The 25010-nt window shown below is 52.2% G+C and overlaps 2 protein-coding genes across 3 annotated transcripts; both read left to right on the plus strand.

The window, feature by feature from the left end:
• Nucleotides 1-84: 84 nt before the first annotated feature.
• Nucleotides 85-13401, plus strand: SLC25A23 (solute carrier family 25 member 23). 2 transcript variants are annotated; one of them, XR_014296529.1, is made up of 11 exons: nucleotides 85-352; nucleotides 1431-1557; nucleotides 2135-2222; nucleotides 2499-2610; nucleotides 3984-4142; nucleotides 4228-4380; nucleotides 4584-4691; nucleotides 5816-5983; nucleotides 10336-10486; nucleotides 11271-11355; nucleotides 11488-11543. XR_014296529.1 is itself a non-coding variant. In XM_082651442.1 (11 exons), exons 1-11 carry the CDS (start codon nucleotides 197-199, stop codon nucleotides 12042-12044), a joined length of 1458 nt encoding a protein of 485 aa, XP_082507568.1. In that variant the 5' UTR covers nucleotides 85-196; the 3' UTR covers nucleotides 12045-13401. The 2 variants fall into 2 exon arrangements, 1 of the variants encoding a protein (XP_082507568.1); XM_082651442.1 differs by lacking the exon at nucleotides 11271-11355 and adding an exon at nucleotides 11990-13401 and having other exon boundaries at nucleotides 11488-11668.
• Nucleotides 13402-18099: 4698 nt separating this feature from the next.
• On the plus strand, nucleotides 18100-24416 carry SLC25A41 (solute carrier family 25 member 41; the record flags this gene model as incomplete). Its single annotated transcript, XM_082651986.1, is given in 11 exon segments — nucleotides 18100-18175; nucleotides 18178-18281; nucleotides 18517-18672; nucleotides 19122-19184; nucleotides 19186-19293; nucleotides 19484-19531; nucleotides 19535-19591; nucleotides 22681-22842; nucleotides 23065-23212; nucleotides 24243-24334; nucleotides 24336-24416. Coding segments are annotated over 11 exon segments (1095 nt in total).
• Nucleotides 24417-25010: the final 594 nt, after the last annotated feature.

The raw sequence follows: 25010 nt of genomic DNA on the forward strand, positions 1-25010 counted from the left end.
ACGCAAGTTCTGGCGCGGGCGGCGACGGCTAGCAGTCACCGCCTCCTACAAGTGCCAGAGCCGGGCAGACAGCGCGGAGGCTGCGGTGGCAGTGGCCACGGAGCTGGCCCTCCGGGGCCCCTGGGGGGAGGGGGAGCCGTCAAGCCCCCGCTGAGGCCGCCGCTACCGGGCCTCCCCTCCCCCCAGGGCGGGCGCCATGCGGGGGGGCCCGGGCGATGCGGAGCGGCGTGAGCGCTGGGGTCGCCTCTTCGAGGAGCTGGACACTAACAAGGATGGTCGCCTGGACGTCCACGAGTTGCGCCAGGGACTGGCCCGTATGGGCGGGGGCAGCCCGGACCGCGGAGCACAACAGGTACCCTTGCAGGGACCCCCTCCTGGCTCGTGGCGCTGGAGCCCAGCCCGCGCAGGGTAACCCGAGCCGCTGAATGGAGCGCCGGCAGCAGCCCGGGACTGCCTGTGGCTGGACACCAGGACCCGTTCCTAGCTTGGGCGTCCTTGTCCCCTTCCCCCTGACCGCCCGTGTCTGGGCCTAACGGGCTCGCTCAAGACAGGACCACCGAGGCCCCAGGCCTGCAGTTTCGGCTGCCAAACCCGTCCCCCTCCTCCCTCGGGGTGAGGGATGTCTGCCTGGGAATGGGGCCGCGTGCGCTTTCCTGCCCACTGCCCGGGACACACCCTTCTCTGAACTCTTTGCACAACCCGAGACACAAGGCCTGCACCCACCTCCAGGAGACACACCCTCCCCAGCCTCTGTGTTTACATTCCCTTCCCTGTCCTTTCCTGGGCTTGGCTCTATGCCCCAGGCTGTCCCAGCCAAGGACCCAATCCTATCCGAGGCCACCCTCAGCTGGGGATGCACCTATCAAAGCAGGAACTTGACCCCAAGCCTGTGCATGTGTCCCCCACACCTGGAGGCCCAGATGCCACTGGACTGTCTCCATAGCACCCTGAGACCTCCAGTCAACCTCCCACTTTACAGATGGGAAAACAGAGGCCCTGCAGATGTTCAGTGTGGATGTCATTGCCCCACATTGCCCAGTGCTGTCTCCAAGGAGAGCTCTTGAAACTGCCATGTGGACAAGCTCATATAAGAGACACCTGGAAGGACAGGCTTTCAGAGACAAGAGCCCAAGTCCACCTACTCACTTCTCAGCTCTGTAACCTTGAACAAGTGACTTGACCTTGGAGAGCCTCGTTTTGCTCACCAGGAAAACTGGACAACCACTGTCCACCTCACAGACCTACCTTGGCCTTGGGTATCTTATTGAGGAAAGAGATGATCAAGGGAAGGGGTGACTTCCCCGCCCTGGTCCTCTAGGTGCAGGGCTGGGGGAGGGGGACCTGGGTTCCTGGGGCATAAGCTTGTCTTGCCTCCTCCAGATTGGGGGAGCAGCTTCCCAGAACTCCTTCTGTCCCTTCCCCCCTGCCAGGGCATCTCCCCTGAGGGTGATGCTGACTCAGATGGCGGCCTTGACCTGGAGGAGTTTATCCTCTATCTGCAGGAGCGGGAACAGCGCCTGCTACTTCTGTTCCACAGTCTGGACCGTAATCAGGATGGTAAGGCCCGGGGATGGGGCTGTGGGGGCCCTGGAGATGCCAACGGGGTTAGAACTGGCAGTGCTAGGAGGAGGAGGGAGAGCCGCTTCTCCCTGATGACTCACAGGCTATTTTGGGAGCTCTCCTCACCCCCAGCTAGGTGGTTTGGGGCCCAGCCGGCCTATCCCACCTCCTTTTCCTTCTGGGGTGGGACACTATTATTTATTAGTCTTATTTTTCTGTGGGACAAAGATCCCCCCATATTGCTCCTGGATTCCCTATGAGACAAGAGACACCCCCATCGCTTTTTCTGGGTGTCCAGTATTGCCTCTCAACCCCCTGTGGCATAGGGACCCCCATAATTATCCCTGGACTCAATCCTTCATTCATTCATCGAACAGAAGACCCCCTCTAATATGGCCCAGTTCTACCCCTCTGATCCCAGTGGGTCAAGGACCCCCCCCCCAACCCTGCCACAAACCTCACCTTGGGTTCCTGGATCCGCTGGTCTTCTTCAGTATCCCCATTCCAAGCTGTCCTGGTCCTCCATCTTGGGGTCCCTACACACACACTTCCCCACCTTGGGCCCCCTCCCCAGGTCATATCGACGTCTCTGAGATCCAGCAGAGTTTCCGAGCTCTGGGCATTTCCATCTCGCTGGAGCAGGCAGAGAAAATCCTGCACAGGTGAGTAGCGGGATGTCCAGAATCCCAGGTAACTCAGGTCCCCAAGACCCCTCAGCCACCTTGAGCCTCTGAGCCTCAGACCCAATCCCAAGGCAGTGGAGCTGAGATCTTGGCCCAGTTGCTTCCCCTCTCTGAACCGCAGTTTCCCCCTCTGTAAAATGGGGAGCTCCCAGTGCCAAGGAGCTCAGTCTACCCCCCAAATCCACAAGAACCTCACTCAACTCACCCCTGGACCCAGGCACTGATTCTGTCCCACCTGTACCCCTCCCCCCGCAGCATGGACCGTGATGACACCATGACCATTGACTGGCAGGAATGGCGTGACCACTTCCTGTTGCACTCGCTGGAGAATGTGGAAGATGTGCTGTATTTCTGGAAGCATTCCACGGTGAGGTGGGGGGCGGCTGTCCCAGCCTGGTGGTCGGGCCCTCTTCCCCAGGGCATGGGGGGAGGGGCTGGCTCAGGACTCTAGAAGGAGGAGCCACTGGGAGCAGCCGAGGGATGAGGCTCTGCTCTCCTCTTCCTCCATCTGGGGCTCCCGGGACCCATTTGGGGAGGTGTCTGCCAGCTGATGGGGACCCTTCAGACTTACTGTGGGGCCTCCGGGGGTTCAGGGAAGAAAGGGCTCACCAGATGGGGCATCTGGTCTCCCACCCTCAACCACATGGCTCTCTTTCTGCTGGTTTCTATTCCCCTCAATAAAGGATTCTGCTGCTGAAAAGACAAGTTAGGAAGCCACTGTCTTCAGAGGGTCTCACGGGATCTACTGGAACTTGGGAGGGAGGAAGTGCTCTGGATTGCCATTTCCAGGGTGGGAATCCTTGAGTGGTGCATCTGGTAGGATCTGATGGCATCTGGAGGGGTCCATCCATGCGATCTGCTGAGATCCTCTCGGGAGATCCAGAGATTCCCACCCTGGGGGACCCATGAGGGGCTTGGTTAAGAAGTCTGCAGGTGATGGATGCTAGAGGGGGGATGATCTCTGTGGGGGAGACCCCTGGGGATCTGGAGAGACCCCCAGGAGGGATCTGCTGGGCTCCATATATAGGGAGTCCCTGGTAGGACCTTGTGTGGCCCTGGAGGTATCTTCTGGAATTCTTACGTGGGAGACCCTTGGGTGCGATCCTTTGGAGGGATCTGATTGGCTCTGGAGGGATCTTTATGGGGCAGGGGCTTGTTTGTTTTGTCGTTGTTGTTTGGGTTTTTTTTGTTGTTTTGTTTTGTTTTGTTGGCCGTGCTGCACGGCATGCAGGATCTTAGTTCCCTGATCAGGGATCGAACCCGTGCCCCCTGCAGTGGAAGCGCAGAGCCCTCGCCACTGGACCGCCAGGGAATTCCCATAATATATATATTCTTAGATATTCTCTTTTATTTATTTATTTTTGGCCACACCACGTGGCATGTGGGATCTTAGTTCCCCAACCAGGGATCGAACCCATGCCCCCTGCAGTGGAAGCGTGGAGTCTTAACCACTGGACCACCAGGGAAGTCCCCTGTGGGGTAGAGACTTGAATAGGATGCTTTGACGGGATTTGGTGGAGATCCCCAGGAAGGATGTTATTATCTTTTGTGGAGACTGCGGGGCTGGGTCTGGTAGGGGTCCAAGAGAGATCTCTTGGGCTCTCCAAGTGAGATTCACTGGTGGACTGGGATTCATTGCTGGGTACCCTGGGATTCATGGGGGAGACGCCCCAGTTTAGGGCAGAGTTGCATCCCCCCAGCCCCACTGGGGCATGACACCCCCAGCCTCTGCATCCCCAGGTCCTGGACATTGGCGAGTGCCTGACTGTCCCTGATGAGTTCTCGGAGCAGGAGAAGCTGACTGGCACGTGGTGGAAACAGCTGGTGGCGGGAGCGATGGCGGGTGCCGTGTCCCGGACGGGCACAGCCCCCCTGGACCGCCTCAAGGTCTTCATGCAGGTGAGGGGCCCTGGAGAGACCCACCCCCTTCCCTAGGCCTGGACCCCTGGAGGGGTCCCCAGAGCCACCTGGTCTTCCCACCCAGGTCCACGCCTCCAAGACCAACCGACTGAACATCCTGGGAGGCCTACGGAGCATGATCCAAGAGGGGGGCGTGCGCTCCCTGTGGCGCGGCAATGGGATTAACGTGCTCAAGATTGCACCTGAGTCGGCAATCAAGTTCATGGCCTATGAGCAGGTGGGGGCAGGCAGGGGGAGGCGTGGGCTACAGACAGGAGGCTTTGCAGGATTGGCCTGGGGGTGGGGGATGTCTGCAGGTCCCCAGGAGTGGGCATCTGCTCCCCTTCGGGATGCGCCCAGGAGGAGGACAGCAGAGGGAAGGTCCAAGCGCACGGAAGGCCCAACCCCTGAGGTCCCGCCACCTCTGTGTCTCCCTCTCAGATCAAGCGGGCCATCTGGGGGCAGCAGGAGACACTGCATGTGCAGGAGCGCTTTGTGGCTGGCTCCCTGGCTGGTGCCACAGCCCAAACCATCATTTACCCCATGGAGGTGAGAAGGAGGGGCCCTAGCAGAGGCTCCATTGCAGGGCTGGGGGCGGGCCTGCAATAACCCTTTCACTCCAAGGTGGGATAAGCGTTGGGATTATAACTTTGCTTCATCTTGATTCAGACTGTAGCTCATCAGAGCAATGCTCTTTCATGTGTAGCTGGTCTGGGTATCACAGTAGTGTTGGTTTAGCTGTTTAAATAACAGTTGTGGGGTGCAGCCCTTTATGGATATGACTCATCTAAGGATACTGGTTTCCAGGATGCTTGTCCCCAAGGGAATCCTTTCTAGGTGGAACCACTTTTGGAGAAGTCATTTCAAGTTTCAGATTGTGCCCGGCGTCACTTAGGATTCTGAGTGACGGAAAACTCAAAGCACATAAATGAAGTCCGGAGGTGAGCAGTTCAGGGACGGCCTGGTGGCTTCAGAGTGTTAGAGACCCAGGTTCCTTCCCTCTCTCTTGTTCCACCACCTCAGCCTGTGGCACCCACCTCATGGACTAAAATGACTGCTTGTGCTCCAGTCACAGCATCCACACTCCAGCTAAGAAGGAGGAACAGAGGAAGGAACACCTCCCTGCCTTTAAGGATGCTTTCTGACAGCCTTGCATACCTCTTCACCATCTGTTTCGTCAGCTAGGACTCAGTCACATGGCTACACGCCTAGGGAAACTGAGAAACGTAGTCTTTATTTCTAGAGGCTGTATTCTTGCTGAAAAGAGCCGTTTCTGTTGATAAGGGAGAAAGTCACAAGATATTGGGAGACAACAGTGGGTGCCACGTGCAAGTCTGATAGGCGTAACCAGTTTGTAGGTATAGAGTTTGGGGGTAGAAGAAGGTTCTAGAGCAAGTGGTTCTTCTATTTATTTATATTTTAATTTATTTTTTTGGCCACACCAAGCAGCATGCAGGATCTTAATTCCCCGACCAGTGATCGAACCCATGCCCCCTGCAAGGGAAGTGCAGGGTCCCAGCTACTGGACCACCAGGGAAGTCCCACAAGTGGTTCTTTTAATTCAGTTATTCTCAGGGTATCTCCATCTAGGAGGTAGAATTTCGAAGTGTCTTCATTCCTGGATGTAGTGATTCCGAAGGCAGCTTTTCCAGGGATAACCGGCTTCTCCCCAGGTACTGAAGACACGGCTGACCCTTCGCCGGACGGGCCAGTATAAGGGGCTGCTGGACTGTGCGTGGCGGATCCTGGAGCGAGAAGGGCCCCGAGCCTTCTACCGCGGCTACCTGCCCAACATGCTGGGCATCATCCCCTACGCAGGCATTGACCTGGCCGTCTACGAGGTCTGTGGTCCTCCCTTCTCTGGGATCTGCCCTTCCTGTGGGGCTGGCTCAGTTGACCTCCATAGCTAGGGGTGGAGAAGCAAAGCACTGTGGGCCTTGGGATTCCGGGGAACTCCTTTAGGCATTGGACCTCCCCACCTGCCCCACCACTCTTGCGCTTCCCACCGCAAGAATCTTCCACCTGTATTTTGGCCTTCCCGGGTCTCAGGACATGTGAAAGTCGGAGACCACTCTAGCTCACAGAAACGTGGGAGCAGGCGAAGATGAGCTGCAAAGATGCCCATCCCCCCCCAAACGTGGGTCAGACGCGCCTCCATCTCCAGGCCAGTATCTTCTTCAAGGCCATTTCAGTCATTGCCGCCACCATAAAATCCCTAACCCACGACCAGCATCTCGGGGCCTTTATCAGGAGAAGCAGGAGCTGGGAGTTTTTGCTGTTTCTCTTCCAAGGACCTCATCCATTGCCTTTCCCTTCTCCTGGTGGGATCACCAGGTTCTCCCAATTAGCACAGCCTCAGAAGTTCCCAGGCATCCCCCCACCCCCCATCGTTGTATCCAGCCCAGCTTCATGGGTAGGCGACCTGTAGTCACCAGCTCAGAAAGGCTCCACGCTTGGTTGAATGCTTTGCTGTCACCCTCTTGAAATTCTTACTACTCTTTGAACAAGGGACCTCACATATTTTTATTTCGCACTGGACCCCGCAAATGACGTAGCTGGTCCCGATCTAAGATCCCCGGTACCTGCCATCCGTACCTGCCCTACCAGCACCCAGTGTCTACGGAGCCACGTGAGACAAGGCTTCACTCTTTCATTCGTTCATTTATTCATGCGTTCACTCATTCACCCGTTCACTTAGCAACTGTGTTCTGGGTACTGTGCTGGCTGCTGCGTTCAGGGAGCACAACATAATCCTTGTCCTCCCGGGACACCCCTCCAACGAACAAAGAAGTCAAGTCAACCAGCAAGTAAGTAATTGCAGACCCTGAAGTGTTCTCAGAAGATAATAAACAAGACGTGCAATCAAAAGTAGCCATGGGCAGGAGGGGGGCGTGTCTAGGGGTGCCTCCGAGAGGTGGTGTTGGAGTGATGAGTTGAATATATATCAGGAGGGAGTGTGAACGAGGGCACAGCCAATGCCAAGGTCCAGAAGCAGGAATGAAAATGGCCTATGGGAGGAGTGGAAGTCTTTTCTTTTTTTTTCATTATGGTTAATGACAAGACATTGAGTATAGTTCCTGTGCTATACAGTAGGACCTTGTTGTTTATCTATCTTATATATAGTGGTATATATCAGCTGATCCCAAACTCCCAATTTATCCCTCCCCACCCCGACCTTTCCCCTTTGGTAACCGTAAGTCTGTTCTCTATGTCTGTGAGTCTGTTTCTGTTTTGTAGATAAGTTCATTTGTACCATCTTTTAGAGTCCACAGATAAGTGCTATCTTACGGTATTTGTCTTTCTCTGACTTACTTCACTTAGTATGATAATTCTAGTTGCATCCATATTGCTGCAAGTGGCAATGTTTCGTGCTTTTTTATGGCTGAGTAATATTCCACTGTATATATGTACCACATATCCAGTCATCTGGCAATGAACATTTAGGTTGTTTCCATGTCTTGTCTATTGTAAATAGTGCTGCTATGAACATAAGGGTGCATGTATCTTTTCGAATCATAGTTTTCTCCAGATATATGCCCAGGAATGGGATTGCTGGATCATATGGCAGCTCTATTTTTAGTTTTTTAAGGAACCTCCATACGGTTTTCCATAGTGGCTGCACCAATTTACATTCCCACCAACAGTGTAAGGGGATTCCCTTTTCTCCACACCCTCTCCAGCGTTTATTATTTGTAGACTTTTTAATGATGGCCATCCTGACCAGTGTGAGGTGATACCTCATTACAGTTTTGATTTACATTTCTCTAATAATTAGAGACACTGAGCATCTTTTTACATGCCTTTGGACCATCTTAAATGTCTTCTTTGGAGAAATGTCTGTTTAGGTCTTCTGCCCATTTTTTGATGAGGTTGTTTTGTTGTTGAGGAGTGGAAGTCTTGAGTGGCTGGAGGGAGCTGAAGAGTCAGCAAGGACTCAATTGATCATGAGTTTGGGTTTCTCCTAAATGTGATAGGGAGCCATTCAGAGTCATGAGCAGAAATAAGACCTTATTCTGCAGCCTTAGTTCATTCATTCTTCACCCCAAAAGGGATTTCAGAGGTCTAAGAAGTTTGAAAAGCCCTGTGCCCTCTTGGCATTTCAAGATCTAAATTAGCCCCTTAAAGGCTCTGAGAAGTCCTGCAGAAAAGTGATTTACCCTTTTTTTTTAAGCCCAGTGTTAGCCATACTTTTCCAGTCATCAGAACCTCTTTTTAACAGAACTACTCTTAAAAACACCTATTTGGCAAATGCAGCTCCAGCCCCAAAAGGCGGCTATTAAAATTGCAAAGGCAGTAATGGTAAACGATTCTCATTTGCCCCTTCCATGCCCAGGCCAGACATCACCAATCCATCACAGCACTGAGTCCCTCTCAACACAGTTCCAGGCAGCCATTACCAATGCACTGGAATTGACTTAGGAAATGAAACCTATGAGCAATTCCAGTCCCAAGGCCAAAAAGAAGACCCTGGATTTACAGAGGCCTCACAGAAGGCTTCAGAAGGGATTGGCCAAGGGCACAGCTCTGGACTTGGGGGTGGCTCTGAATGTTGATTGTCACCTTTATCTTGTAGCCTTGGGCAAGTAACTTCTGTTGAGCCTCAGTTTCTCATCAATAAAATGGGGATTGTAGTGGTACTTGTCTTAGTTGGAGGTCTTCCAGAAGCAGGGATGGGGCGGCAAGTGGTTTTGGGTGGAAGTAGTAAGACAGGGAAGGGAAGGCAACCAAAAAGTATCATGCTTTAGTATTAGTTTCCTAGGGCTGCCCTCACAAAGTGCCACAAGCTGGGTGACTTAAAACAACAGAAATTTATCACAGTTCTGGAGGTTAGAAGTCCAAAATCAAGGTGTCAACAGGGCCATGCTTCCTCTGAAATCTGTAGGGGGTATCCTTCCCTGCCTCTTCCCAGCTTCTGGCCTTTGCCAGCAGTCCTTGGCATTCCTTGGCTTGTGGACGCATCACTCCAGTCTCTGCCTCTGTTGCCGTGACTGTCTTCTCCCCTATGGGTCCTTTTTCTTCTTCTCCTCTTTTTCTATGGACCCCAATCATATTGGGTTAAGGGCCCACCCTACTCCAGTATGACCTCATCTTAATTCATTATGTCTGCAAAGACCCTATTTCCAAATAAGGTCATATTCTAAGGTTAAGACCCCAACCCATCTTTTTTTTTTTTTTTTGGTGGGGGATTCATTTAAACCCATAACAGTGCATTATCAAGGAAGATACCACAGCAGACAGGTGGAGCTCAATCCTGGTGGGGACCTCCGGGAGAAAGTGTAGAACATGCCCCCATCAGAGAGGCAAGGGAGCTGGGGTATTGATACACCAAGTCAGTCATCCTTTGAAGGTTGCTTCTGGGGGTGCTAATTTCCCAGCACTGCCCACCTGTTCCTATGTGCTCAGAGCAGCCTTGCCTGGGACCAGATAAAATCCTCAGGCTGAGCCATGGGTGCTTGGCCATTGGAGTCGGCAGGTTTGAGCTGAAGTGGTAAGGGATAAGGGGCAGGGTGGCCACCTTGGAGACTGTATGAGTTTCCGATGGCTCCTGTAACAAATGAGCACAAACTGTGGTTTAAAACATCACAAACTTATTATCTCACAGTTACGAAGGTCAGAAATCCAAAATGCGTCTTACTGGGCTAAAATCAAGGTGTCAGCAGGTTGCTTTCCTTTTGGAGGATCTATGGGAGAATCCGTTTCCTTACATTTTCCAGTTTCTAGCAGTGCCCATGTTCCCTGGCTAATGGCCCCTTCTCCATCTTCAAGGCCAACAGCATAGCATCTCCATCCCCCCTCCCCGAGATCGATCTCTCTGTCTCTCTCTGATCTCTGTTTCTGTCATCACATCTCCTTCTCTGACTCTTACAAGGAGACTTGTGATGACATTGGACCCCCTGGATATCCTGGGATAATCTACCATCTCCAGATCCTTAATCCCATCTGCAAAGTCCCTTTTGCCACGGAAGGGACCATCTTCACAGATTCCAGGGATTAAGGCAGGAACGGTAGGGGGGGCTGTTATTCCACATACCAGAGAGGGTTTAGGTGAGGTTTGAGTGAGAGCATGCAGGTAAAATGCTTGGCTAACACCAGCCACCACGGGATACAGAAGCCAGCCAGCAGGACCGCTGAAGCCAGGGTCCTGGTGTCACCCACCTCCAACCCACCCTCCTCCCTTTTCCACCCCTGCCAGACCCTGAAGAACCGGTGGCTCCAGCAGCATAGCCACGACTCGGCCGACCCGGGCATCCTCGTGCTCCTGGCCTGCGGCACCATTTCCAGCACGTGTGGCCAGATAGCCAGTTACCCCCTGGCCCTGGTCCGGACCCGCATGCAGGCCCAAGGTGAGGCCTGGGTGGGAGGAGGAGGTAGGGAAGGTCTCGCGACTTGGGTCCACCTTCCCATCCCCAGCTCCTTCCCGTGAGAAGGCAGGGTCCTGGGCTGGGGTCCTCCTGGATTTTGATGGCCTTGACTAAAGTCCCTACTTTTCTCTGGGCCTCAGTTTACCCTTTTGTGACATTGGGATGGGAGCCCTTTACCCTAAGTAGGAGAACAGATACAGCCAGTGCCGGAAGAGCATCCTAGCCATCTCAGCTGGGAGGCAGCTTTCCGGGCTGGTAACTTGGGTTCTAATTTGCAAGGCTGGGATATAGTGAGGTCAAAAGGAGGAGCAGGGCCAGGCTACGATTGTTTTACTGTATTTCTCTGTATTGCTCTTTTGAGGTTCTTTTTTCTTTTCTTTTCCTGCTACTATCCCTGAATCTTTTTTGAGAATTTCCTCGGGGATTTTAGCATTTGTGTTTTGTCATTTTTGCCGGGGGTCATCCGTGCATAAGACAGATGTGGTCCTCCACCCTCAAAGAGCTCCCAAGCTGGAGAGGAAGGAAGATGGTGAATAAAGCATTCCACAATGAAGTATGGATTTAGGGTTGAATAAAGGGGAGAAGGAAAAGCTGGACTTAGACTGGGGTGCCAAGGAGGGCTCCCCTGAAGAGCTGGTTTGGAATGGAGGTTGGAAGGTTGAGTAAGAGTTAGCTGGGAAAAGGGAGAAGGAATTGAGTTCCAGGAAGAGGAAATTTCTGTGCCCTCTTCCACCTCCCCCTCCACACATAGCTGCTCTGTTTCTAGTCATCCCCAAACTTGGGGCCTCCAGATTGGGGTGAAGAGATGAGCAGCCAATTCCAAGGCCAGTAGAAGTCCCGACTCTTGAGTGGTAGGTCCCACTGTTAGTCTAACCTTCCTCCCTCCTGCTGCAGTTGCCACCTGGCCCAGCCTGGGGGGGAGGGGGGAGGGGGAAGCGAGAGGGGGACCTTTGGCCTTACCTGGCCTCCCCACCCCCTACCAGCCTCCATCGAGGGAGCCCCCCAGCTGTCCATGCTGGGTCTGCTCCGTCACATCCTGTCCCAGGAGGGCGTGCGGGGCCTCTACCGGGGCATTGCCCCCAACTTCATGAAGGTTATCCCAGCCGTGAGCATCTCCTACGTGGTCTACGAGAACATGAAGCAGGCCCTGGGGGTCACGTCCAGGTGAGGGACCCAGAGCCCACCCCTCCCCCAGATCCCTCACCTCCATCGTGACATCCCCCACACCTCGGCCACTGGAGACCGAGGGCCCAGCCAGTGGATCCCAGGTCACCCTCCCCACGCATTCAGACCACAGGATCCCCACACTTCATCCACTGGGTCCTGAATCCCCACATCCCAGCCCCTGGATCCCACGTTTCCCTCTCCCCCAACACGTACTGAGTCCTGGACCTCCACGTCGTAACCACTGGATCCCCCGCAACCCAGCTAATGGATCCTGATACCCCGACCACAGCAGCACATACCATGTATCTAAACCCCCAGACCCCAGCTGCCCCAGGCACCAGATCCAGGGTCCTCAGGCAGTACTGGATCCTAGATCCACTGGCAGATCCTAGATCCCCATTCTTCAAGTTCTGGATCTCCAAGCTTGGCCACTGGATTCTGGATATCAAGAAACCTCAGCGCACCGGATCCTGACAGTGCAATGCCTAGGTCCCGGGGCCCCAACCACTGGATCTCAGACCCCCTCCATCCAGCCACTGGATTCCTGAATCCCTTTACCTCGACACTGGGTCCTGGATCCCTCTGCTTCGACTCCCGGATCCCCACATCTCAACCATTATACCCTCCACCACCGGATCCCAGATTTCCAAGCCCTGACCCACCAGATCCTCACTCCTCCAACCACAGTCGCGAGAGCCCAATGGCAGCGGAGCGGGTGCTGGTGACTACAGCTGTTGGACCCCAAATCCCTTCGCTGCAGGCACTGGGTACTACAACCTCATCCATACGAGGCAGACCCTACCACCTCCAGGCACTGGGTGCCAACCCCTTAACTCCTGGTTTCTGACCCAAGTCCTCCCAAGCACTAGATCTTGAACGCTCAGAACCCCCAGTCTAGCTCCCAATAGGCCAATCAGTGTCCTGGATCCCACGCGCCCCCGTCCCAGACACACACCAGAGCCCGGAGACCTCCCCCCATGGCACAAACCCCATAGTCTACGGAGCCTCCAGGAAACCCAGGTCCTGGCCTCCCAGCTTGAAAACCCACGGGACTTGTCCACTGTCCTGACACGTCTCATGCCGGCCGCAAGGGGAGGAGATGCCTCTCCCAGGCCCTGCACAGACACTGGACCCCCTACCTCCCCAGCAAATCCTGGACTGCAGGGAAACTTCTCTCTCAAATACTCCCCCAGCAGGGCCATGTCTCACACCCCCTTCCCACTGTCTAGGCTGATAACAACCCCCAGAGCCTGAGTCCCTTTGGAGGATCCAGTCGCTCTTTCTTAGGGGCTGGCAATCCAAGGCTGGGGACACATTGAGGGGACCGCACACATCTCCCAGCACTGCCAGCCCCTCCCCAGACTTCAGAGTTGGAAGCCAGAAGCAGCTTCCCTAAACCCAGGATGCAAAACAAACCCCAAACTCCCCAGCCCCCCAAATTCATTCCAGGTCTATTTTTCTACCAGAGAGGAGCAGACATTCCATCCGCCCTAATTCCCAGTACCCCCACCCTGTATATTCTGCACTTTATATTTGGATTCTGAGCTTAGGCTTATTGGGGGACCCCTCTCTCCATTCCTTCCAAGTCCTTGGGGAACCCCATTAAAGGACTGTAAAAGAAGAACTTGGATTTGGGGGTGACGGGATGACCCCCCACAATGCTTCCACCTCCCCCACCTACACTACTCCCCACCTCCCTGCCTGTGTGTGTGATTTCAAAGGAAAAGAACAAAGGAATACGTTTTCTAAGGTCTTTCATTGTGTTTTTTACTGAAAGGGGGTGGGTGGATGTGGGACCACCTCATACCGCCCACAGGGAAGGGACATGGGCCGACTTCCATCATACATTGTTGCGGGAGACCAGGAAATGACTCCGTGAGCCTCAGTTTCCACATCTGTAAAGTGGGTGTGGGGGAAGGTCCACATTCAAGAGCACTCCTAATTTGTCCTGTATTTTTTGTAATTACACAAGTGTGTCCTTTTCCTTGGGCTGCTTAAAAAGTTACCACAAACAAGGGGCTTAAAACAACAAACATTTTAAAAATATTTTTCTATTGTGGTAAAATACACGTTACATAAGATTTACCATTTTAACCAATTTTAAGTGTACAGTTTTGTGGCATTAAGTATATTCACATTGTCGTACAACCATCCCCACCATCCACCTGCAGGACTTTTTCATCTCCCCAAACTGAAACTCTGCCCCATTAAACACTGACTCCCCATCCCCTCCCCCAGCCCCTGGCCCCCACCGTCTACCTGCTGTCGCTATGGATGTGACTCCTCAAGGGACCTCTTAGAACTGGAATCATGCAGTATTTGCCCTTTTGTGTCTGGTTTATTTCACTGAGCATCATGTCCTCAAGTTCCCTCCATGTTGTAGCAGGTGTCAGGATCTCCTTCATTTTTAAGGCTGAATAATATTCTATTTTATGGAGGGACCGTATTTTGTTTATCCATTCATCCGTTGATGGACACTGGGGTTGTTTCCACCTTTTGGCTATCATAAATGAAAGACAACAGAAATTTATTCTCTAACAGTTATGGGGGGTTGAAGTCAAAAACCAAGGTGTTGGCAGGGCCATTTTCCCTCTGAAGACTCCAGGCAAGGATCTGTTCGTGCCTGTTCCTAACTTCTGGTGGCTGCCCGCACCCCTTGGTGTTCTTGGATGTTAGACCCATCACTCCAATTTCTGCCTGTCTTCACGTGATCAAACTTTTTCCTATGTGGACTGTGAGAGTCATTCTCTAAGATGTCCCCCTATGATCTTTGACTCTTGGTGTTCACATTCTTGTGTAATCTCCTCTGTCATTGTACCAAGGCAGGTCTGTATGACCAAGGGTATACAGCAGAAGTGATGGTATATTACTTCCAGAATTAGGTTATAAAAGACATTGAGGGCTTCCCTGGTGGCGCAGTGGTTGAGAGTCCGCCTGCCGATGCAGGGTACACGGGTTCGTGCCCCGGTCCAGGAAGATCCCACACGCTGTGGAGCGGCTAGGCCCATGAGCCATGGCCGCTGAGCCTCCGCATCCGGAGCCTGTGCTCCGCAACGGGAGAGGCCACAAGAGTGAGAGGCCCACGTACCGCAAAAAAAAGAGAAAAGAAAAGAAAAAAAAGACATTGAAGCTACCATCTTGTTCATGTTTTAAGCTGCTATGTTTGGGGAGGGGGTGATTTGTTATGCAGCAGTAGCTAACTGATACATATACACATATATAGATATGATTTTTCACACACCCAGATAAGGGATCAAGCCTTGCTAACTATTTTGTATTTTTACTTCCTTTGAATTAATGATCAATGCCCAGAAGTGGGATTTCTGGGTCAAAGGATATGACTATCTCAGGGTCATGTCACTGGAAAAATTGTATGCAATATACACAGCCACCAACAAGGAATTAGCATTACCAGTTTTAATGCGGCCATGCCAGCACTGAGTAGTACCACTTCATTTTATTTAATTGTGCCTGTTAACATTCATTTTCTTGTCCACACTCTTTTTTTTCTTCCAGTTTTGCTGAGATATAATTGACATACAGCACTGTAAAAGTTTAAGGTGTACAACATAATGATTTGATTTACATGCATAATGAAGTGATTATCACAATAAGTTTAGTGAATATCCATCATCTCATATTAAAAATTATCTCATTAAAAATTAAAGAAATAGAAAAAAATGTTTCTTGAGAACTCAGGATTTACTCTCTTTCATATATAGCATACAGCTGTGTTAACTCTATTTATCACGTGTACATTACATCCTTCATACTTATTTATCTTATAATTGGAAGTTTGTACCTTTTGACCACGTTCATCCAATTCCCACTCTTCCCACTCCCTGCCTCTGGTAACGAGGAATCTGATCTCTTTTTCTATGCATTTGTTTGTTTTTGCAGTGTAATTGACCTAAACATTATGTTAGTTGCTGTTATACATTGTCCACATTCTTTTAAACCGTTACACTGTGTTTGGGATTTGGGAAGCTCTGCTGACATGCAGTGTGACATCAGACAGGCTGCTTTCCCCTTTCTAAGCCTCCGTTTCCCCACCCACACTTTAAAGATGTCCACTGACATCTTTAAAGGGAAAAGAACTTACATTTATTAAGCAAGTACTATGTACCCTCACTCTGTGCTAAGCCCCCCTTAATGTATATATGTGCTGAACACTTACTTTATGCCAGCTCCAGTTCTAGACATGGGATGCAGAAGTGAATGAAACAAACAAAGATCTCTGCTCTCATAGACCCTATATTCCAGTGGGGAGAGATGAAGAAGTAACACAAGTGAGTGAATATGTAGCAGTGTAGATAGTAAAAGTGTTACAGAGAAAAACAAAGAAGGGAAGGGGGATGAGAAATACTGCAGGGCTGAGTTTAAATTTTAAGTAGGGTGGTCAGAGAAGGCGTCAGGGAGAAAGTGATGCTTGAAGAAAGATTTAAAGATGGTTTAAAAAAAAAAAGATTTGGGAATTCCCTGGTGGTCCAGTGGTTAGGACTTGGTGCTTTCACTGCCATGGCCTGGGTTCCATCCCTTGTTGGGGAACTAAGATCCCACAATTCACGCAGCATGGCCAAAAATAAAAAAAGGAGTCATGGGGATGTCTAGGGAAACAGCATGCAAGACAGAGTAAACAGCCAGTGTAAAGGTCCTGGGGTAGTACCATGCCTGGGTGTGTTGGAGGAACAACAAGGAGGCCCATGAGGCCAGCGTGAGTGATGGGGAGAGAAGGAGGAGGTGAGGACAGAGAGAGGACAGGGCAGGTCCTGCAGGGCCTTCTGGGCCAAGGGGAGAACTGGGGCTTTTACCCACGGGAGGTGGAGCCTACAGGGCTGTGGGCAGAGAGGGGCGGGACCTGACTCAGGTGCTCACAGGCGCCCTCTGATGGCTGCTGAGGGGAGGACAGACTGTGAAGGGCGAGGGCAGGAGCTGGGGGAACTTGGGTGATGGCCACTGCACTGGTCCATGTGAGTGACGATGGGGCTGGACCAAGGTGGTGGCCATGTACATGGTAAGAAGCAGCCAAATTCTGGATATACTTTGAAGGTTAAGCCCACAGGATTTAGTGACAGACTGTGTGTAAGAGAGAAAGGGAGGAATCAAGGATGACCTCAAGGGTTTTTGATCAAACAACTTTGAGGATGGAAATGCTCCCAACAAAGACTCTCATCGGATCCTATGACAACGCTATGTGGTAGAGTTACTCATTACTTCCAATTTCCAGCTGGGGAAACTGAAGCTCAGAGAAGTAAAGCAGGTACCCCGGGACTTCCCTGGTGGCGCAGTGGTTAAGAGTCCGCCTGCCAATGCGGGGGACACGGGTTCCAGCCCTGGTCCAGGAAGATCCCACATGCCGCGGAGCAACTAAGCCCGTGCGCCACAACTACTGAAGCCTGCGCGCCCTAGAGCCCGTGCTCTGCAACAAGAGAAGCCGCCGCAATGAGAAGCCCGCGCACCGCAACGAAGAGTAGCCTCCGCTCCCCGCAGCTAGAGAAAGTCCGCGCGCAGCAACAAAGACCCAACGGAGCCAAAGATAAATAAATTTAAAAAAAAAAAAAAAGAAGATGATTCTTTACAAAAAAAAAAAAAAAAAAAGCAGGTACCCCAAGGTCACACAGCAAGAAGTGTCTGAGATAGGATTCAAACTCAGGTCCATCTGACTCCAAACCTATGCCTGTCTTACTTCGGGGACTAACTGTGTCTCTCTCTCCCAGAGCTCCAGAGCCTTCCCATTCTCCCCCACTTCCACCTCCTCTTGCCATGACAACAATACATAGTTTGTTAGTTTCCTATGGCTGTTGTAACGAAGTACCACAAACTTGGTGGCTTAAAATATTATCGTGGAGGTCAGAAGCCTGACACGGATCTCACTGGGCTACAATCTAGCTGTCAGCAGGGCTGGCTCCTTCTGGAAGCTCCAGGGGAGAATCTGCTAACTGGTCTTTTCCAGCTTCTAAAGGCCACCTGCATTCCATGGCTCGTGGCCCCCTCCTCCGTCCTCAAAGCCAGCAGTGGCCAGTGGAATGTTTCTCACAACCAGTCCCTCTAACACTGATGGTTCTGCCTCCCTCTTCCCTGTTGAAGGACTCGTGAGATTACCTTGAGCCCCTGTGGTTAATCCAGAACAACCTTTCCATCTCCCCATCAGCTGATTAGGAACCTGAATTCTATCTGCAAATTTAATCCACCCCCTCCCCCTTGCCATGTAACGTAACACGTTCACATGTTTAGAGGGGTTGGGATGTGGACCTTTCGTGGGCGGGGAGACACTCACTCCGTCTCATATGCAGTGAGCTCACAAGGGCCTTTGTAACCTCATCATCCCCTGGGACCCAAATTTACAAGGCGTCCCTCCCACATGGTTGCTGGATGGGCAAACTTCTCACCAGGGATTTGAACCTAAGTGTCCTGACCCTCCAGCTGCCATGGAAGCCCAACCTGAGGAAGGTCAGAAGGCTTGCTCGAGGGTCCAGACCCTGTTTAAGAGGGTCAAGTCCTTACTCACCCAAACCCACCCCCCTCCTTGAACCTGGGCTGTACCCATGTATATGGGTACGTGTTTGGGCACGTGCCTGAAAGCAAACTGGAGCATCTCCCAACACAGCAGCGGAGTTTGGGCACCATGGGCCTCCCAGAACCTCCAGCCAGGACTGCAGGGGGAGAAGGCTATGCTGCCCACACCCCTGCATGGCCCGCTCCTCTCCCAGCAGACCTGGATGGAATGCCACCTTGAAGCAGTGGGGACCTGGTAGGCCTTGGACTGGGAGGGGGTTCTGGAGATGTGTCTGGGGAAGGAGCTCCAGACTGGCTGAGTGGGGGTGGGAGCCGGGTCTGTCCTGCAGGTGCTGGACACTGGAGAGCAGCTGATGGTCCCCATGGCTATCGTGGAGGTAGATAATGAGGGAGCCTTGTGGAAGTTTCTCCTCTCGGGAGCCATGGCTGGGGCGGTGTCTCACCCGGGCACGGCCTCTCTGGACTGTGCCAAGGTGTACATGCAGGTGCATGGGGAGCATGGCGCTGGAGCTGCTGGGATGGGGATGGGTGGAAGTGGAGCTGATGGAGTTCAGGATGGGGGTGAGGGTGTAACCGGAAACAGGTACCAGGGTGGGGTGGGGACAGGGGTTGGAGTTGAGAGGATGGTACCAGGGACAAGGATGGGGTGGGGATCAGAGAACTGGGGATGGGGTCTTTGAAGACAAAATAGGACTGGAGAGGAGGAGAAGATGAGGGATGAGATGGGAATGTGAGTAGGTGTTGGGTTTGGGTCTGGGTCGTTTTAGAGAATTCTACAACTAGTGAAGAAAGGCATTGAAGAAGGAATGGGGATGGGAGGGGGTAGGTTTGGAGCTGGGCAGCTGGAGACAGGAGAGGTTGAGCTCCAGGCTGGGATGGGGATGGAGATGGGGTGGAGGATTCCTCAGAGGGCCAGGGACCTCCGTATCCCCAGGTCTACTCCTCCAAGACAAATTTCATGAATTTCCTGGGAGGTATACGGAGCATGGTCCAGGAGGCGGGGTGGGGGTGGGGATGGGGGTGTCTGCTTGCTATGGAGGGGCAATGGTATCAACGTACTCAAGATCGCCCCGGAGTATGCCATCAAGTTCTCTGTCTTTGAACAGGTGGGGGGATGGTCTGCTTTTCCCAGCCCCACCCTCAAGCCCTCACCTCTCCTGTACCCACGACCCCCAAAGCCCAGATCCTTATCCGAGACATATGTTCATCCTCCGGGTCCCAGACCTCTTCCCCTGGATGAGTTTCAGGAAGGAAGGAAGGTTAGTTATTCTCTCATTTTCCTCTCTCCTGTCCCAGTGTAAGAATTACTTCTGCGGAGTGCATGAGTCCCCACCCTTTCAGGAATGACTCCTTGCCAGCTCCCTGGCTGTGGCCACTTCCCAGATGCTCATCGACCCCATGGAGGTAAGAGAATATCTGCCCCGTAGAAGATGAAACATGATGAGGTGGTAGCTGCTTCCTCCTTCCTCTCCCCCTCCCCCTCTTCCTCCTCTCCTTCATGTAAGATATGTATCAAACTTGTATTCCGGATGGCTACCTGGTGACCTCAACACTATTTACTGAATGGGTCCTCTCCTTTCTCCCAGCAATGACCCAACACGCCACCACTGTAATTTACTAAATTGGGTAAATTACCTATATTTGTATATATTTGGGTTTATTTCTGACCTTTCTCTTCTTGTCGCTCTGGGGTCTCTTCATGCACTACTATCTTTTAATTTTTTTTTTAATGAATAGACTTTATTTTGTAGCACAGTTTTAGGTTTACAGAAAAATTGAGCAGAAAGTACAGAGTGTTCCCATATACCTCCCGCACGTACACAGTTTCCGCTCTCATTAACATCTTGCATTTCGGTGGTACTTTGGTTACAACTGATGAGCCAATATTGATACATTATTATTAACCAAAGCCCAGAGTTGACATCAGGGTTCACCCTTTATGTTGTACTTGCTATGGGTTTTGACAAGTAGCCACCATAATAGCATCACACAGAATAATTTCACGGCTGTAGAAAGTCTCTGTACTACACCTGTTAACCCCTCCCTGCTTCCCCCAGTCCTTGGGGACCACTGATCATGTTACTGTCTATGTAGGTTTTTTTGGTTTTTTTGTTTTTTTTTTTTTTTGCGGTACACAGGCCTCTCACCGTTGTGGCCTCTCCCGTTGCGGAGCACAGGCTCCAGACGCGCAGGCTCAGCGGCCATGGCTCACGGGCCCAGCCGCTCCGCGGCATGTGGGATCCTCCCAGACCGGGGCACGAACCCGCGTCCCCTGCATCGGCAGGCGGACTCTCAACCACTGTGCCACCAGGGAAGCCCTGTCTGTGCAGTGTTGCCCCACCATTTTTACTTTTTTTGGCTGCACCACGTGGCATGTGGGATCTTAGTTCCCCGACCAGGGATTGAACCCGCACCCACGGCACTGGAAGCGTGGAGTCTTAACCACTGGACCACAAGGGAAGTCCCAGCCCCGTGTTTAATTTTTGAGACTTGATATTATGTCTTATTATTTTCCATCCCTTCTCTTCTTTATCAGTTTTCCAAGCTATTCTCTGTTGAGTTTTTCCATTCAAACTTCAGAAGCAATGCACCTCATTCAGAACACAAAATCACCTACTGGTATTTGTGTTTTACTGGCATGATGTTCAATTCATAGTTGAGTTTAGAGATTATTGCCATCCATATGATATCGGTTCTACATATCCGAGAACATTTCCATTTGTTCAAGTCTCCTTTTTTGCCCTTTAATGGTTCTAAAGTTTTCTCCACATAATTCTTGCCCTTGTCTGGTCTTCATTGGGTCTTCATTGCTGAGCATGGGCTTTCTCTAGTTGCGGCGAGAGGGGGCTACTCTTTGTTGCGGTGCACGGGCTTCTCACTGTCTTCTCGTTACGGAGCATGGGCTCTAGGCATGTGGGCTTCAGTAGTTGTGGTGTGCAGGCTCAGTAGTTACGGTGCACGGGCTTAGTTGCTCCGCAGCATGTGGGATCTTCCTGGACCAGGGATCGAACCCGTGTCCCCTGCATTGGCAGGCGGATTCTTAACCACTGCGCCACCAGGGAAGTCCCCATTCTTTTTTATATATATATTCTTTTCCATTATGGTTTATCACAGGACGTTGAATATAGTGCCCTGTGCTATATACAGCAGGACCTCACTGTTTATCCATTCTGTTTACAATAGTTTGCATCTGTGAAGCGTTTTTGTTTTTGATTGTTGCATAAGAAATTACTGCACTCAGTAGCTTAAAATGATACAGATTTATTATCTCATTGTCTCTGTGGGTCACGTCTGGGCACTGGCTAATCGGGTCCTCTGCTCAGGGTTTGATCAGGTGGAAATCAAGGTGTCAACTGGGCTACCAATGAACCCATCTGAGGCTTGCGGTCCTCTGCGAAACTCCCTGGTTGTTGGCGGGGTTCATTTTCTTACGATTGTAGGACCGAGGTCCTCAGCTCCTGGAGGCCACCCACTGTTTCCTGCCATGTGATCCTCTCCGTAACAGTTTGCTTGTTTGAGACCAACCTGAGGGAATTCCCTGATGGTCCAGTGGTTAGAACTCTGCACTTTCACTGCCAAGGGCCAGGTTTGATCCCTGGAACTAAGATCCCGCAAGCTGTGGCACGGCATAAAAAAAAAGAAAAGACACAACCCAAGAGTGTTTCTGATGCTTCCAATCTCTCTGCCGCCTTCTGTCTCTGGCAATAGACTCTCTTTTAAAGGGCTCTCCTGATTGGGTCAGGCCCACCCAGGACGATTTCTCTTGATTAACTTAACTGGTTAGGGGCTTTATTACATCTGCAAAATCCCTTCAGCTTTGTCATATCGTGTAACCTGACCGAGGGGAGTGACAGCCCATCACATTCACAGGTCTCTAGGCATGCGGGCTTCAGTAGCTCAAGGGCAGGAGGGAGGGCATCAAATAGATGATGCTATCAGGGGGATGGAAATCTTGGGGACCACCTTAGAATTTTGCCTACCACACTCGGTGTGCTGTCTTTTGCACAATTGTAGAGCTGCCAATATTTTGATATTGGGGCACTTCATAAAAATTCCAGTAACTGGCTTCTTTCAGAATATTGGCCGATCTGGCTACCTGGGGTCCACACTTGCATGGCACTACAGTTGGCTGGCGTTAGGGCAGAGCTGTGGCAGACCCCACCTGGCTCACATCTCTTCCCTCACCCTTTTTTTTTTTTTTTTTAATTTTTTGGCCACACCACGCAGCCTGCGGGATCTTAGTTCCCCGACCAGGGATCGAACCCGCGTCCCCTGCGGTGGAAGTGCGGAAGCTTAACCACCGGACTGCCAGGGAAGTCCCTTCCTCACCCTCTTGGGCTGAGAGCACATACAGGCCGAGGCATCTGAGTTTGAAACTCAGCTGTGTGCGTTCCTGAGCAGTTTCCTCCTGCGTAGATGGGGACAGTGGCCAAGGTTGGGGGTCACTGAGAGGATTAGATCAAACAAGTCACCTCACTCCTCATCCTCCCCAGGTGCTGAAGACATGGCTGACCCTGTGCCAGACTGGCCAGTACAGGGGGCTGCTGGACTGCGCCAGGCATATCACGGAGCAGGAGGGCACCCGCGTCCTTTGCCGCGGCTACCTGATGCTTGGCATAATTCCCTACGCCTGCACCGACCTGGCTGTCTACGAGGTGTGGGTCCCGCAGAGGGGGGTGTCAGGGGCGGCGTGAACCCAGGCCTGTAAAGAGCTTCCTCCTGGGCTTTTATTCTTCTTTTTTTTTTTTTTGGCCATGTGGCATGTGGGATCTTAGTTCCCCGACCAGGGATCGAATCCGTGCCCCTGCAGTGGAAGTATGGGGTCCTAACCACTGGCCCACCAGGGAAGTCCCTCTCCTGTCCTTTTTCTCTTGTAGATGCTCAGGTGCCTCTGGCTGAAATCAGGCAGGGACATGGAGGACCCCAGTGGCCTGGTCAGTCTGTCGTCCATGACACTGTCCACAACTTGTGGCCAGATGGCCAGTTACCCACTGACTTCGGTGCGCACCAGGATGCAAGCCCAAGGTCAGCCTGGCCCTAGAGGCGACCTCGCATGCCCCTCCCCACCTTGCCTCTGCTCTCTGAACTTTCTCATCCCCGCCCCAAACTGACTCCTAAACTCTCCATATCTGATCCTGGCCACCTCTGCTGACCCCTGAATCTACCAAAACTTACACTCACCCCCAAATCTGATCTCAGCCCTTCAATTAACCCTGCACATCACTAAAACGAAAATCCAGGGCTTCCCTGGTGGCGCAGTGGTTGGGAGTCCGCCTGCCGATGCAGGGGACACGTGTTCGTGCCCCGGTCTGGGAGGATCCCACATGCCGCGGAGCGGCTGGGCCCGTGAGCCATGGCCGCTGAGCCTGCGCGTCCGGAGCCTGTGCTCTGCGGCGGGAGAGGCCACAGCAGCGAGAGGCCCGCGTACCGCAAAAACAAAACAAAACAAAACAAAACCGAACATCCAGCTCCCAAATGACTCCCACAAACCTCCTTGAATCTGACTCAGGCCCCCATACTGACCTCAAGACATGTACTCCCCAAATGACCTCCCAACTTCTCCACATCGGACCCAGCCCTCAATTGACTCCAGAAGTCAAACCGTTTCTAAATTTGCCAAATCTGACTCTGAGACATCCCCAAACTCATAACCACCTGCTGCACTATCCTGGGAACTCCCCAAATGTGACCACCCCCCAAAGGGGCTCTCAAACCCCTAAACAAATCCTCAAACATCCAAACAGGTCCTTAGCCCAGCACCCTGATCTTGAAAATGTCCCCAAACTATCCCTTAGCACAATCCCCAAATCTCTAGCAGATCTTAGAAATTGGAATGTTTTCTAAGATGTTCCCTACAACAATCCTGAAAATTCCTGCCCCTCACTCTCCCCAAACTGACCAATTTCCTCTAAAAGTCTTCCAAACTTCTTTCCAACTGACACCCAGACCCCTTGCTCCTGGCTTCACTGACCCCCCCAACTCTCCAGACCGCGCCCCCCTCCAGAATGCCCAGTCATCTCTGGCCCAGGCTCTGAGTTTGCCTCTGTCCCCGCAGACACCGTGGAGGGTTCGAACCTCACCATGTGTGGAGTCTTCCGGCAGATCCTGGCCCAGCAGGGCTGCCCGGGGCTGTACCGAGGTATGACCCCCCACGTTACTGAAGGTGTTGCCAGCAGGTGGCATCAGCTACGTGGTGTATGAAGCCATGAAGAAGACCCTGGGCGTTTAAGCGGTGAACTAGGCATACCCTGGACAGAAATGGACAGGAGGATCCAGTGTCCCCTGGCCCCAAAGAACCCCTCCAGGCTTGGGACCCAGGGTGGTTTTTGTCAGAAGCAGGCTGGGGGCCTGGGTCAGAAGATTCCTGGAGGGACTTGCCTGGTGGCTCAGAGTTTAAGAATCCACCTGCCAGTGCAGGGGACATGGGTTCAATCCCTGGTCCAGGAAGATCCCACATGCCATGGAGCAACTAAGCCCATGTGCCACAACTACTGAGCCTGTGCTCTAGAACCCGCGAGTCACAACTACTGAGCCCGTGTGCCACCTACTGAAGCCCGCGTGCCTAGAGCCCGTGCTCTGCAACAAGAGACGCCACCGCAATGAGAAGCCCGTGCACCACAACGAAGAGTAGCCCCCGCTCACTGCAACTAGAGAAAGCCTGTGTGCAGCAACAAAGACCCAACGCAGCCAAAAATAATAATAAATTAAATAAATAACTTAAAAAAAAAGATTCCTGGAGCCTCCTCTCCAGGGTGCAGCCTGGGACTAGATTGGACTCCAGTCTGACTCGCTGTGACTTGTCCTTGTTCCAGGGCAAAAGGGT

Source organism: Grampus griseus, assembly GCF_964374135.1.
Source record: "Grampus griseus genome assembly, chromosome: 3".
Classification (NCBI taxonomy): domain Eukaryota; kingdom Metazoa; phylum Chordata; class Mammalia; order Artiodactyla; family Delphinidae; genus Grampus; species Grampus griseus.